The 13,990-nt window shown below is 51.8% G+C and overlaps 1 protein-coding gene across 5 annotated transcripts in view; it reads right to left on the reverse strand.

The window, feature by feature from the left end:
- The window catches only part of DLGAP4 (DLG associated protein 4), a gene marked incomplete at both ends in the record, with an annotated part of 86,540 nt that overhangs the window by 54,411 nt on the left and 18,139 nt on the right, over positions 1–13,990 (reverse strand). For 2 of the 5 annotated variants that reach the window (XM_080716274.1, XM_080716275.1), the window contains one exon: positions 2,940–2,970. The exons of the other annotated variants lie outside the window; for them this stretch is intronic. In XM_080716274.1, coding sequence (XP_080572400.1) covers positions 2,940–2,970 — 31 coding nt within the window. Of the gene's footprint in view, positions 1–2,939; positions 2,971–13,990 lie in introns of those variants that run through there. 5 annotated transcript variants of the gene reach the window in all.

Consider the following 13,990-nt stretch of genomic DNA (forward strand, 5'->3'; position numbering starts at 1 on the left):
GAAACAGGGTCTCACTGAGTTGCAAAGGGCCTCACTAAGTAGTAGCTGAGGCTGTCTTTGAACCACGATTCTCCTGCCTCAGCCTCCCAAATGCTGGGATTACAAGCGTGCGCCTCCACCCCTGGCTTAGGCACACTTTTTTTTTTTTTGTGGTACTGGGGTTCCTGGAAGCCCTTCTACCTCCGGGCTACACTCCCAGACCTATTTTATATTTTGGAAACAGGGTCTCTTAAGCCAGCATGGCTGGCTTCGAACCTGCACGATCCTCCTGTCTCTGCCTCCCAAGCGCGGGGATTACAAGCGTGCGCCACCACGCCCGGTTTAGGCACACTTTTAAAAGGTTAAATGAAGCCAGTTGTGAAAGCCCATGCTTGGAATCCCAGACTTGGGAGGTGGACACAGGAAGATCTGTAGGTTCCAGGCCAGTGTACAATAACTTGATACTGTTTCAAAAATAATAAAATAGGGCTAGTGGTGGTATAGTTTCAGAGGTAGAAGCCCCTGGGTTCAATCCTCAGCACCCCTCCCCCCACAAAACACAGAAAACATTAAGATAAAGCAAGTGTGGTGAAGTATCTATTATTCTAGTGCTTGGGAGGCTTAGGAGATCACAGGTTCAGCGTGCACTAACTCACTGAGATCCTGTCTCAAAATAAAAAAGAGCTAGGGGTGTGGCTCAGTAGGAAAATGTCCCTAGATTAATCCCCAATACCATAAAAAAAGAAAAGTAAGAGCTGCAGCTACAAATTGGTAGCCTTTGAGTTACCTTAAAATTCTCAAATGCTGACCAGAGCTGGAAGGCCCTAAGAGACCCTGCCATCCAACTCCTTTATTTTCAGTAGAAAAAAACGGGTCGAGAGAGAGAACAAGTGTTTCAAAAGGTACAGCATTCTCATTTCAGAGCAGAGCAGAAAGCTTGGCACTCTGCCTCATGGAACTTTAGGGATCCCAGAATCTCAGAACAAGTCTTAGGCCAAGGGCTGTCATTCCCATTTTATAGATTAGGAAGCCAATACCCAAGGGAAAATGACCTCTCAGAGGTGGGTCATTCTTCAGAACCCTGAGCTCTTCATTTCCAGGACAAAGCCCTTCCTCCTTCTCCACTTTAAGTAGCCCATGGAATGTGGCAAGCACAGAGCACAAAGGCCAAAAGATGTTAGTCTGTATTCTACACCAGGGGCAGGCGACCCCAGCACGACAGGGCCTTCTTCAGAGTCAGCAGCACAGAACAAGACAAGGGAGTCCTGGCCCTTGCGCGTCTCTGTCCTCACCTGTAAGACTATGGGGCTACAAGAGTCGCTCTCATTCCCTACGCCCAAGTGCTAGGATACCCTAGGGTTCTTGATTGCTCCGCTGTGGAGTCCATTTCAGCTGGGGCCTTTGTTTCCCCGTTCTACATGGGAAGAAGAAAAAGCAACGGCGGCTCACAACTACACACTGACTCCGTCTCCAGATTCTACTGTCTAAGCAGGACGCACCCTTAAATATTTGACATTGGGACGGCACATGGAAAATCCAACTGTTCCCCAGCACAGACATCTTGCTGGGCACACCCATCTATCTTTATGAGCTGACAGAGAGTAAGCAGAAATTGGGGCATAAATGAGGGACAGCCATCTCTCTGCTCTCTCAGAAGGCAGGTAGGTTTATTTTTCTTTTTTGGTGGTGGTATTAGTGATTGAACCCAGGGGCATTCTACCTCCAAGCTACACCCCCCAGCCCTATTTAATTAATTAATTTTTTAGTAATGAGGATTGAACCCAGGGGCATTCTACCTCATAACTACATCCCTGGCCCTATTTTATTTTGAAACGGGGTCTTGTTAGTTTGATGAGAGTCTCACTACTTGCTGAGGCTTTGAACCTGTGACCCTACTGTCTCAGCTTCCCAAAGTACTGGGATTACAAGCATGTACCGCCATGCCTGGCCTAATTTTTTTTTGTTTTTATTTTGAAACAGGGTCTTGCTAAGTTGCTGAGGCTGGCCACCTTGAACCTGAAATCTTCCTGCCTCAGCCTCCAAGTACTGGGATGACAGGAGTGTGCCACCATGCCTGGTTCAGGTGTGTTTCTGAATAGCCAGGTAGTCTCAGAGTAGACTGCGGAGTCCTGGATCTGCATCGTTGACTTTGCTCTGGCAGGAACTACCTGAGCGCCCTAGCTAAGGCAAGCTATTCTCCCTCTCAGGGGCAATTTAAAAGCAGGCTCACAGTTCACAAAGCACACTAACAGATATTTCACTTTATTTTCATGGCAACCCCGTAAAACCAGCACACACAATTATTCTTTTTCCACAGTGAAGAAACTGAGGCTCAGAGAAGTCAAGGGTCTCACCCAGTGTCATACCCCTTGAAGCTGGCAGAACCCATGCTCCAGCAGTATTAGGCTGCCAACCCCAATATTCAAGGGTGGTCATATTAAGAACAATTCCTCTCTGGGCTGAGCGAGACCAAGTCTCACAGAGCCTTTTCACCTGCCCACTCCAGTGGCCCACAAAGTTCTGGCCACAAACCCCACAGCCCAGCTGCCTAGGAGGCTGCACCCCCCTGCAAAATTTCATTACTCAAGTTGGCAGGAATGCAGCCCCCACTCCCAGTCGGTCTAAATAAACGCCCAAGTGATATCACATCCTGCTGGCTCCAAAATAGCCCAGGCCTGCCCACAAGCGATCAAAAGTGCCAGGCCATGCAGGGCCAAGCGGGCAGGGATGCCCAGCCCTCTACACACTCAAGCAACTAAGCAAAAGCCTCAGAGCAAGAAGGCCCCCATTCCCTCCTCTGCCAGACAGTCTGGCCCCTCCCTCTTTGACCCCCATGGCCAGAAGGCCCCAGAGCATCTTTGCCCCAGCGCCAGCCCTTGCCACAGCGCCAACCCATGGAGCCTCAGCCGCGGCCAGCCTGCGGGACGACTCCGGCCCGACACGGACACCCCACCACTCACATTGCTTCAAGAGCTCCAGACACAAAGCCATGAGGGCCGGATGGGGTCAAAGACCCAGAGACCCAGCAGAGACAGAAGAAGGGAGAGGGAGAGACAGGGAGCAAAGACGGGGAGACAGGGGACCAGAGACAGCAAGAGGGGCCAGAGCCCCAGCAGAAGAGCAGGCTTACAGGGGGGCTTTCAGCGCCAGAGACGGGGTGGAGAGACTTCCGAGGCAGATGTGGGGTGCAGAGACAGAGAGCAAAGCCGGGGACCCCAGTCCTGAGAGGTGGGGTGCCTAGAAGCCCGAGGGCGGACAAGGAACGACAGCGACAGGGGACAAACCAGGGAAGGCGGAGAGAGGCTCTGCGATCAGGGAGTTGGGGAGGTACTGGGGGGCCCCGAGAATACGCCAAGGAATACAGGGGGTCCTGCCGGATATGGGGACGCCTAGAAGAGGGAAAACCCTGGGAAAAGAGGGGCTCGGAGGAGCACGACCCCAGGGTTTGGGGGTGCCGGCTGAAGGGAGGACCCCAGAGGATGCGTGAAGCTCAGGCGGAGTCCTGGGGGAGGGAACGGTGTTCTGAAGGAGAGACCCCGAAATATCTGGGGGCGCCCTGGGGGGAGACCCGAAATCGGGGAACGAGGGAGGGGCCGGGAGGGAGCGCGAGGCCAGAGACAAAGAGACAGCGAGCCGGGGAGAGACAAAGCGGGCGCAGTGGGGACCCGGGCCAGAAGGCTGGCGGCCGGACAGAAGGACGGAAGCGCGGGCGGGCGGCGGACGGACGGGCCGACGGACGGACAGAGGGAGGAGGGCGGGGGCAGGGCAGGCCGGGTGGGGGCGGCGCCCGGCTCCTCGCGGGGCCGCGGCTGCTCCGGGCGGCGCTGGGCGGGCCCCGGGCGTCCGGGCGGAGGAGGCGGCGGCGACGACGTGGACCGGACAGACGGACGGAGTGACGGACGGGCTGGCGGCAGCTGCGGCCAGCGGCGGGCACTCACCCTCCTCCCTCACGCGGCCCGGCCCGAGGCTCCGGTTTTGTACGCCCGAGGGGCGGGGCCTCCGGGTTAAAGCCCCGCGCCGGCCCCGCCCCGCCCCGCCCCCCGCGTCACCGCGCGCGTCGCCGGGGACTCCCGGGCTGGCGGGGGCGCGCGCAGCCCGCTCGGCACGTGGGTCGGCGCGCGCGCGCGGCCGGCCCCGTGCGCAGGCGCGCGGCCCACGCCCAGGCCCGGAGGGGAGCGCGCGCCCACGTCAGTACGCGCAGGCGCGAGCTGGGGCTCCGCCCCCTGAGCCGCCCCGCCAAACCGGTTCCAGCTGGAACGCGACGCATGCTCTGTGCGGGAGGCGGGCGGGCGGGCGGGAGTGGTCGCCGGTTCAGCCCGCGACACCTCGCTCTCTGGAGGAACCCGGCTCGAAGGAAGCCGCCCGGTGGTGGCCTTTTCGCCCTTCACAGTCCGATTAGCCCTCAGTTCCTCTCGACTCAGTGTCCTAGGTGTTTCTAGTCCCCTCTGCTCTATTCTTGGCTTTGCACACCCGGAGTCTTAGGTCCCAAGCCCTGTCCTGACATCTGTGCGACCTTGCAGGAAATGCGCCTTCCAACCTCCCTGCACCTGCCTATCCTCCTCAGTAAAACAGAACCCAAAGCACAGCCGTGTTTAATGCAGCAAAGGATCTACTTCGGCCGGGTGCTACTGCTCCCAGCAAGCCCCTTCTCCCTGCTTCTTCCCTGGGGGCCTTGTCTCAGGCCTGCCAACCATCCAGCCAACTCAACCCGTGCAACGCAAGCCTTGCTGGGTGACCTAAACAAGTCTCTTAGAAAATGAAACGGAGAAGAGGATCTTCCACATCCCCAGTTGTGAGGCGTAAGGAGGAGTAAAAGCGTTTTCAAGGCCTGGAGTCGTGCACGCTTGTAATCCAGTACTTGGGAGGCTGAGACAGGAGAATTGCGGTTTCCGGACAGCCTCAGCTACTTGGTGAGGCCTTCTGCAACTGAGTGAGACCCTCTTTGTAAATAAAGAATAAATAGGGTTAGGGGTTAGGCGGGTGTGATGGTGCACGCTTGTAATCCCAGCATGTGGGAGGCTGACACTGGAGGATTGCAGTTCATGGACAACCTCAGCTACTTAGGCCCCTCCACAAGTTAGTGAGACCCTGTTTCAAAATAAAGAATAAAAAATAGGGCAGGGGGTGTAGCTCGGAGGTCGAATGCCCCTGGGTTCCATCCTCAGACCCGCAAAAAAAAAAAAAAAAAAAAAAAGGTTAGGGGTGTATCTCGGAGGTAGAATGCCTCCGGGATTCAATCCCCAGTACTGCAACACAAAGCACTTTCAGTACCACTGTAATTACTGCACTAAGGTGTAACAACAATGAGGCAATCAAGGGTCACTGAACCCTTTTAATGCCTGGCACTGTGCTATGCACTTTGAAAGTTACTTCATCTTACTCTCAGCCACTGTGCGACTAGGTGCTATGAACTGACTGCTGATCTTTCAATTGCTTAGGAAAAGGTGAGGTAAGCTCATCATGGGCCTTTACAACGGAGGCAGCACGAGATGAAATCTCTCTATCCCAACCGTGTGACTTTGGACAAGTCCCTTTACCTCTCTGGGCCTCTGAAGCCCCATAGGTCCCCTAGAGAGAGACGGACCAAGGCAGTATTTCACAAGTGTGTTCCCGATTAACCTTCTGAATGCAGGTCATTCAATGGAAATGCAGAACTCACACAAACTCAGTTTGTAATTTACCAACTTTGAGACCTTCCAGCTAGGAGATTTCAACACTCTCTTCTGATGGTGATGTTTTCAGGGTCCCAGCAGCTACTTACGGAGTACCTGTTATGTACGAGGTCCTCAGCCCAAGGGCCCCCAGTCTGGCTGGAACCCCTGCAAAGCAGAGTTGGCTGGACCCCAGCCTGAGGGAGGGGATAGGCAAGGCCCATAGCCCAGCCCGGAGCTGCCCTTCTTGGGAGTACAGGGGCTGCTGCGTCTTTTCCCAAGTTTCCAGGTAGTCTCTTCTCTTCCTGTCCCAGGTAATGGCAGTCAGGGGAGTGAGGACTCTTCCCCCTCTACCTGGCTACAGAGCATCCCCTTCTCTGCACACCTCTGGATGTTCTCTTTCCCTATATCCGGTCCAGCAAGGCATCTTGGCGAGTCCACTTTCAGGATCAGGCTCATGGCCACCACCTCCCCAGTGCGTGCTGTGTAAGCCACCACCGAAGCCTCAGCAACACTGCTTTACCTGCTCTAGCCCCTCACTCGTGGCTCCACAGAGCAGCCTGAGTGCTTAAGATGTGAAAAATGGCTCTCCGTGTGGCGTAGAGCCAAGGCCAAAGTCTTGTGTGGCTTGTGGCCAGGCCCAACTCCCCAGCCCTCCCGACCTCACCTGAGTGCTCTGACCTCACCGGCGCTGCCCAGACACATCTCTGCTCCATCTCCATCACTCTACGCCCTCCCCTACATTTGTACCAGTCCCCCTGCCCGGAGTACTACACTCAGCACTGCTCACCCCTATTCTTTCCAGGTCTTTGCTCAAACTTTCTCAGCTGAGCCGGGCGTGGTGGCACACACTTGTAATCCCAGAATTTGGAAGGCTGAGACAGGAGGATCATGGTTTGCAGACAGCCTCAGCTACTTAGTGAGGCCCTTTGCAACTCAGTGAGACGCTGATTCAAAATAAAGAATAAAAAATAGGGCTGGAGGTGTAGCTCAAAGGTAGAATGCCCCTGGGTTCCATCCTCAGTACTGGGGAAAAAAAAAAAAACTTTCTCAATGACCATGGTGGTACATGCCTGTAATCCCAGTACTTGGGAGGCTAAGACAAGAGGTTTACAGATTTGAGGCCAGCCGCAGGAACTTAGTTAGACTCTCAGCAACTCAGTAAGATCCTGTCTTAAAATAAAAAGTAAAAAAAGGACTGGGGAGCCAGGTGTGGTGGTACATTCATGTAATCCCAGTACTTGGGAGGCTGAGATAGGATCACAGGTTTGAGGACAACCTCAGCAAGTAGTAAGACTTTTATCAACCTAGTGAGACCCTGTTTCAAAATAAAAATAAAAAAGCCAGGTGTGGGGGTGCACACTTGTAATCCTAGCATTTGGGAGGCTGATCCAGGAGAATCTCGGTTCACAGCCAGCCTCAGCTACTCAGTGAGGCCCTCTGAGACTCAGTGAGACCATTTTTCAAAATAAAGAATAAAAAATAGGACTGAGGGTATAGTTCAGAGATAGAATACCCCTGGGTTCCATTCCCAGTACCGCAAAAAATTAATTAATTTAAAAAACAGGGCTATTAATTTAAAAAATAGGGCTGGGGTGTAGCTGGAAGGGAGAAGGTAAAGTGTCCCTGGGTTCAATCCCCAGTACAAAAAGAGAGGGGCCTAGGGGTGTAGCTGGAGGTAAGACACCCCTGGGTTTAATCTCTAGTACCAAAAAGAAAAAACAACTTTTTCTTAATGAGTCCTACCCTGGCTCCCCTGTTTTCCCTTAGAGTCCTCCCCTCACTCGGCCAGCTCTCCCAGTACCTTTCCTTCTGCACCATGTCCCAGAGAACGATACACTTAATAGTATTTATTGTTCTGTCTGGCCTCTCATGTCAGTAGAATGTACTTTCTATGAAGGCAAGGACTCCACGTTATTTACTGATGTGTCCCTGGTGTGTCTAGCACAGCCTGGCTAATAATAGGCAATCAATAAACATCTATGGGTGACAGGGTTGCCTGACTGCAAGATTGCCGTCCTTAACCACCATGCCATAGGACCCCCATTTGTTTCTCCTTCCTTGGGGGACTTCTCTACCTCTTAAGGGTAAAAGGAATGCCCCTGTCTTGTCTTGTCCAAGAGACTCAATCTTGGACCTGGAGGGTTTCCCACCAATCCTCCAGTCCTGGTCATTATTTCCCCAACTATCTCCTTGGAAATGAGACTTAAACCAGGCGCAGTGATACACGCTTGTAATCCCAGAATTTGGGAGGCTGAGAAGGAGGATTGCAGGTTCTAGACCAGCCTCGGCTACTTAGCAAGGCCTTCTGCAGCTTAGTGAGACCCTGTTTCAAAATAAAGAATAAAATAGGGCTGGAGGTATAGCTCAGAGGTGGAATGCCTCTGGGTTCGGTTTGTGTGTGTATATGTGTGTGTATGTGTATGTGTGTGTGTGTGTGTGTGTGTGTGTGTGTGTGTTATGAGGCACTGAACCAGGGACATTCTATCTTTGAGCTATACCCCACCCTATTTTATTTTTATTTTGAAACAGGGTCTCACTGAGTTACTGAGAGTTTCATTACTTTTTAAATTTTTAAAATATTGTTTTTCTTTTCTTTCTTTCTTTCTTTCTTTCTTTCTTTCTTTCTTTTTTTTTTTTTTTTTTTTTAGTACTGGGGATGGAACCCAGGGGTATTCTACTTCAGATCGACACCCCCTGCCCTATTTTTTTATTCTTTATTTGGAAACAGGGTCTCATTGAATTGCAAAGGGCCTTACTAAATAGCTGAGGCTGTCCGTGAACTGTGATCCTCCTGTCTCAGCCTCCCAAATGCTAGGATTACAAGTGTACGCACCATGCCTGGGTTTATATTTTTTTATTTTATTGGTACATTATATTTTCACATCATAATGTAAATTATTGTAATGACATAATGTAAGTCATCGTTGACAATGACATACATACACATAGTACTTGGTGCCCCCACCACCTTTTCCCCTCCCTCTCAATACCAAGTACCCAGATCGACAGTGGCATATTCACATGTATTCCCACAGTCGATGGTAATATTACCAATAGACCTCAGCCTTTCTCCTCCCCCACCCTTCTTCCCTGGCTCCATTGAGAAGGAGAAGAAGTGTGATTCTCCACTGAGAATCTCCTCCTCCATTATCTGGAGTCCCTCTCGTATCCCTAATACTCCCTAGCTCATGCATATGAGAGAAAATGGATGTCCCTTCTCTTTCTGTGCTTGGCTAATCTCACTTAACATAATGCTCTCCTTCCATCTTCTTGCAAATGACATGATTTTATTCTTCTTTATTACTGAGTAGAATTCCACTGTGTGTGTTTCCCATAATTTTGTAATTAATTTATCTGTTGATGGACACTTAGACTGGTCCCGTAGTTTGGCTGTTGTGAATTGCACTGCTGTGAGGAAGGATATGCTTATATTACCGTAGTTCTCTGATTTCAACCCCTTTGTAAAGATCCCCAGGAGTGGTAGGGCCAGATCATAAGGTGGATCCACTCCCAGCTTTCTAAGGAATTTACACTGATCTCCATAGCGGCTGAACTAATTTGCCCTCATACCAACATTGTAGACAAGTTCCTATTTCCCCACATCCTCGCCAACTCTTATTGTTATTTGACTTCCTTATGGTTGTCATTCTGATTGGGGTTAGTGGAGTCTCAGGGTAGTTTAGTTTCATTACTTTTGAAGCTGGCTTCAAACGTGTGATTCTCCTGTGTCAGCCTCCCAAGTACAGGGATTACACGTGTGCACACTATGCCGGGCTTGCCTCTGCGTTCAGTCCCCAGCATCCTCCCCACCCAACACACACATAAAAGAAAAACAGAAAAGAGGAGACTTAGAAGAATGCCAATGCATGTGCCCGATACATAGTAGGCACTGGATTGCCCAGGAATATGCTGGTCTAAGGGCGGACGGAGCCCAGGGGTGGTGCCTGCCTTCTGCCAGTCCCCCTGTGAAGAGCGGTGCATCTCAGCAGCAGGGAGTTTTGGCTTCTCATTACTAATTCTGGAAAGGCCTCTTGGAGTCTCCGACCCCTCTCTGACCCCACGGCCCTGCCCAGGCCTCACCGCCCCTTGCCTGGACACCAGCCCCTCAGCCATGGCACCCATGCTGCCAGATGGCTCTCCCTGAAACTTCCGTGACCACCTTGGATCCCTGACCCCCTGTAGGACGCTGGAGAATTCCAGCTTTGAAATCAGGCAGGCCTGGGTGGGCAACAGCTCCCAGACCTACTTGCTGGGTGACCTTGACTACTGTGATACACATTCTCCAGGCTGCAGCTGCTTTGTGAAGTGTGTGTGTGTGTGTGTGTGTGTGTGTGTGTGTGTGTGTGTGTGTATGGCGGGTAACTGGGTTACATCAGGCATGGCAGATAGGGGTAACTCTCCTGGCCATAGCAGACATCACTAATCAACAATGGTGGCACACTTATCTGCTTGCCTAAATGTCCTGAGCTCCAGGGATCAGAAATGGCATAAGAACGGAAGTCTATTCGCAGTCTCTGGCCATGTGGTCTTTAAGGTTCCTCTCAGCTCTGACAATCTGGGGATCAGATGGGTGGGTGGCTGATGGGAGCCTGCAGTGTGCTCGCTAATTGGGAGGGCTGGGCAGCAGAGGAGGGTCTGCGAGGAGGCCGACTGGAGGGTGGGCTGCAGGGATTTTTGTAAGGCCCTGCCTTGTGTCTCAGTGTGAGGAGGGGATGGGAATCAGAAGGACTCAGGGGTGTTCTGGGGATGGGAGAAAGGACAAGGCGGGACAGAGCAGCCTGGGCTCAGGCACAGTTGGCCGACTAGGGGGGGCGTGTCCCCAAACCCAAGCCTCACAACACAGATCTGGATCTGAGGCCCAGGGTGGGGCAGGTACCTGCTCAGAGCGACTCAGCAGAGCTGAAACTAGGACTCCGGGCCCCTGAGCAGAAAGGAAGCCTGTTTCCTGAGCCCGGAACCCATCCCAGCTCAGCCTGGAGCCGCCACGTGGCCAGGGAGCGACCTCAGGTGTGTGCACCGGAGGCAGCAGGGCAGCCTCCCTGCCACTGTGCCTGCTGAGGCGCTGGGTGACGCCCAGGCGCCTGTGATTCAGAGGGAGTGGGAGAAGGGGAGGATCAGGGGAGAAGGCAGGCAGGGGAGAGGATGGGGAGACAGAAGGCGAAATGGGGGAGGAGCAGGAGGGAGGTTTCTCTCTGTTCTTTCCTCCCCTTTCTCGCGGCAGGATGGGGGGAGTCACAGTGCTGCGTCCCCTCCCAGGTGGCCCGCTGGCAGCTGAGCCTTCCCCAGCTCTCCCCACCGCCCCAGCTGGAGCTGACCCGCCTGCCAGTCACCTGCCAGAGCTATTTCTGGAATGTGGAATCTGGGTCAGAAAGGGGGAGGGGCCAGGGCAGCACTGGCGCTGGGAAGCAGGCCAGCTCGAGGGGGTGGCTGGGTGGGCAGCGCCACATCCTGCCACACTTGAGAGGGGCAGGCACGACCGCCCCTCGCCCACGTCTCCCCACCCGTCGCTGCATTTACCAGTGTGAGAAGGACAAAGAGCTTGGGGCCCCTCAACAATGCGGGACTCAGAATATCCCCGGGGTAGGGGCAACTCCTTGGAGACAGATGCTGTGGGGGTTCTGAGCAGGGAGGACCCCTGGGGAAGACAGCGGCTGAGTAAGGTGTGCCTGCGTGTTGGCGTGCACCTGTGCAGAGGGAGGTGACTGTCACGTAATTGTACAAGTTTTACACTGATCAAGGATGCCAGATATGGGGGGGGGGTGTTCACAATATAGACATTAGAGTTTTATATAATTATGATGACAAATTTCTGGCAGATGGAAGTAAAGGACCTATTCTAACAGACACTGGACATCACGGCAATTCTTCAGCAGAGAAGCACTGAAGTGTCTCAAGGAGGCGTGCCCTCCTCCTCCTCCTCCTCCTCTTCCTCCTTCTTCTTCTCCTTCTCCTTCTCCTTCTTCTTTTTTTTGTGGTACTAGGATTGACCCAGGGGTGGACTACCTCTGAGTGACATCCCTAGCCTTTTTAAATTTTTATTTTATTTTGAAACAGGACCTTGCTGTGTTACTGTGTGCCGGCCTCAATCCTCCTGTCTCAGCCTCCCAAATACTAGGCTTACAGGCATGTGACAGCCTGCCTGGCTTGAGTGCCCTTTCTTAGCACAACTGCATGACCAGCTGGTCACAGACTTGAACATGTGATGGCTCTGATGTTCCTTGTGAGATTGGTGAGTTTACCAGCTGAGCATGAGCGAGGCCAAGGACAGAAAAGCATCTCCTAGTGCCCTGTGGGAGGGCTGACCCGGGAACTTGGGAGGGTGAATTTTTTGGTCCCAATCTGCTAGAGGTGTGGGGTGGCATGAGCCTTGGAGGAGTCACACATGTGTGTGTATGTGAATGTTGAGAGTAGGTGTATTTGGTGTGTATGTGTATATATAAAAACATCAGTATGCATGTGTTTGTACATCTGATTTTATATCGTATGTAGGTCTAGGAGTACAAGACTTTTTTTTTATATTAAGGATTGAATCCGGGGCATTCTTTTGTGTGTGTGTGTGTGTGTGTGTGTGTGTGTGTGTGTGTGTGTGTGTGTGGTACTGGGGTTCCTGGAAGCCCTTCTACCTCCGGTCTACACTTCCAGACCTATTTTATATTTTTATTTGGAAACAGGGTCTCCTAAGCCAGCTCAGCTGGCTTCGAACCTGCGTGATCCTCCTGTCTCCGCCTCCCAAGCACAGGGATTACAAGCGTGCGCCACCACGCCCGGCAAACCCAGGGGCATTCTACCTCCAAGCTACACTTCCATCTCTATTTTTTTTTTTTTTTTTGGTGGTACTGGGGGTGGAACCCAGAGGCTTTCTACCTCAGGGCTATGCTCCCAGACCTTTTTTATATTTTTTATTTGGAAACAGGGTCTCACTAAGTTGCTGAGAGCCTCAATGAGTAGCTGAGGCTGGCTTCGAACCTGTGCGATCCTCCTGTCTCAGCCTCCCAAGCGCGGGGATTACAAGCGTGCGCCACCATGCCCGGCGAACCCAGGGGCATTCTACCTCCAAGCTACACTTCCATCTCTATTTTTTAATTTTTATTTTGAAACAGTCTTGCTAAATTCCTGAGGCTGGCCTCAAATCTGCAATCTTCCCACCTTGCACCTGCAATACTCCTGTCTCAGCCTCTCAAGTACAGGGGTTACAGATGTGTGCTACCATGCTCAGCTCTATAAGACTATATGTGTGTGTGTGTGTGTGTGTGTGTGTGTGTGTGTGTGTGTGTGTGTAGATACATATGTATACACATGTCTAGGTAGGTGTGAGATGTTGCTACATGATTCTTTCTTGACTATACTGGTTTGGATTAAAACCCCCAAACTGAGAATAACTGGAACTTCCTATTTCTGTATTTCTGTATTTATTTATTTAGTGTGTTACTGGGATGGGACCCAGGGACTTTCTACCTCCAGGCTATACTCCCAGACCTATTTTTATGTTTTATTTGGAAACAGGGTCTCACTAAGTTGCCTGTTTCTGTATTTAATAGTAATTGCTGAGCAGGGCATGGTGGCCTGTAATCCCAGTATTTGGGAGGCTGAGACAGAAGGATTGCAGGTTCAAAGCCAGTCTCAGCAACTTAGTGAGGCTCTCAGTAACTTAGTGAGACTGTTTCCAAATAAAAAATAAAATAAGTCTGGGGGTTTAGCCTGGAGGAAGAAAGCCCTTGGGTTTAATCCCTAGTACCACACGCCTCCCTCCACAAAAACCAACGAACTAACAAACAACAAACCAACCCAAACCAATTGCTGGATCATTTATATAGGCTGTGCCAGGGGTGCTGTGATTGAATTACTGGCCTCAATTCTAAAATCTTCTTGATATGTATGCCCTTTGCTATGGAACCACAGTTTTTCCCACCAAAGGTAGAATGTGTTTTGCTGAGCCTGGGCTTTGGACTCATGTGATCTGCTTTGACCAACTGGATGTGGGACACAAAGAGAAACTAGAAACGTGCTTGCGCAGTGAGGTTGCCCTCACATACTCTACCACGACCCTGGGAAGAACACGTGTGGCAGGGCCTCAATTGCCATGGTACCCCTTGGAACCAGGATATAGGGACGCAGAGCAGAAAGAGCTGACCTGCACAGTCACGGAGGAGGACACATGCGTATTAATGTGAGCCACTAGAATCGTGTGTTCATTACACAGTATCACGGTGGTGATAGCTGACTGATACAAAGTGGTACCAAAAGTGGACTGTGGTAGCGATAAAAACCAAAAACATGTAACATTGGCTTTAGGACCAAGGAGGGAGTTAACAGTGTGTGAATTGTTACAGGGAGCTTGAAAGAAAAAATGCCCAGGA

This window comes from Muscardinus avellanarius, assembly GCF_963383645.1.
Source record: "Muscardinus avellanarius genome assembly, chromosome: 19".
In the NCBI taxonomy this organism is placed as follows: Eukaryota; Metazoa; Chordata; class Mammalia; order Rodentia; family Gliridae; genus Muscardinus; species Muscardinus avellanarius.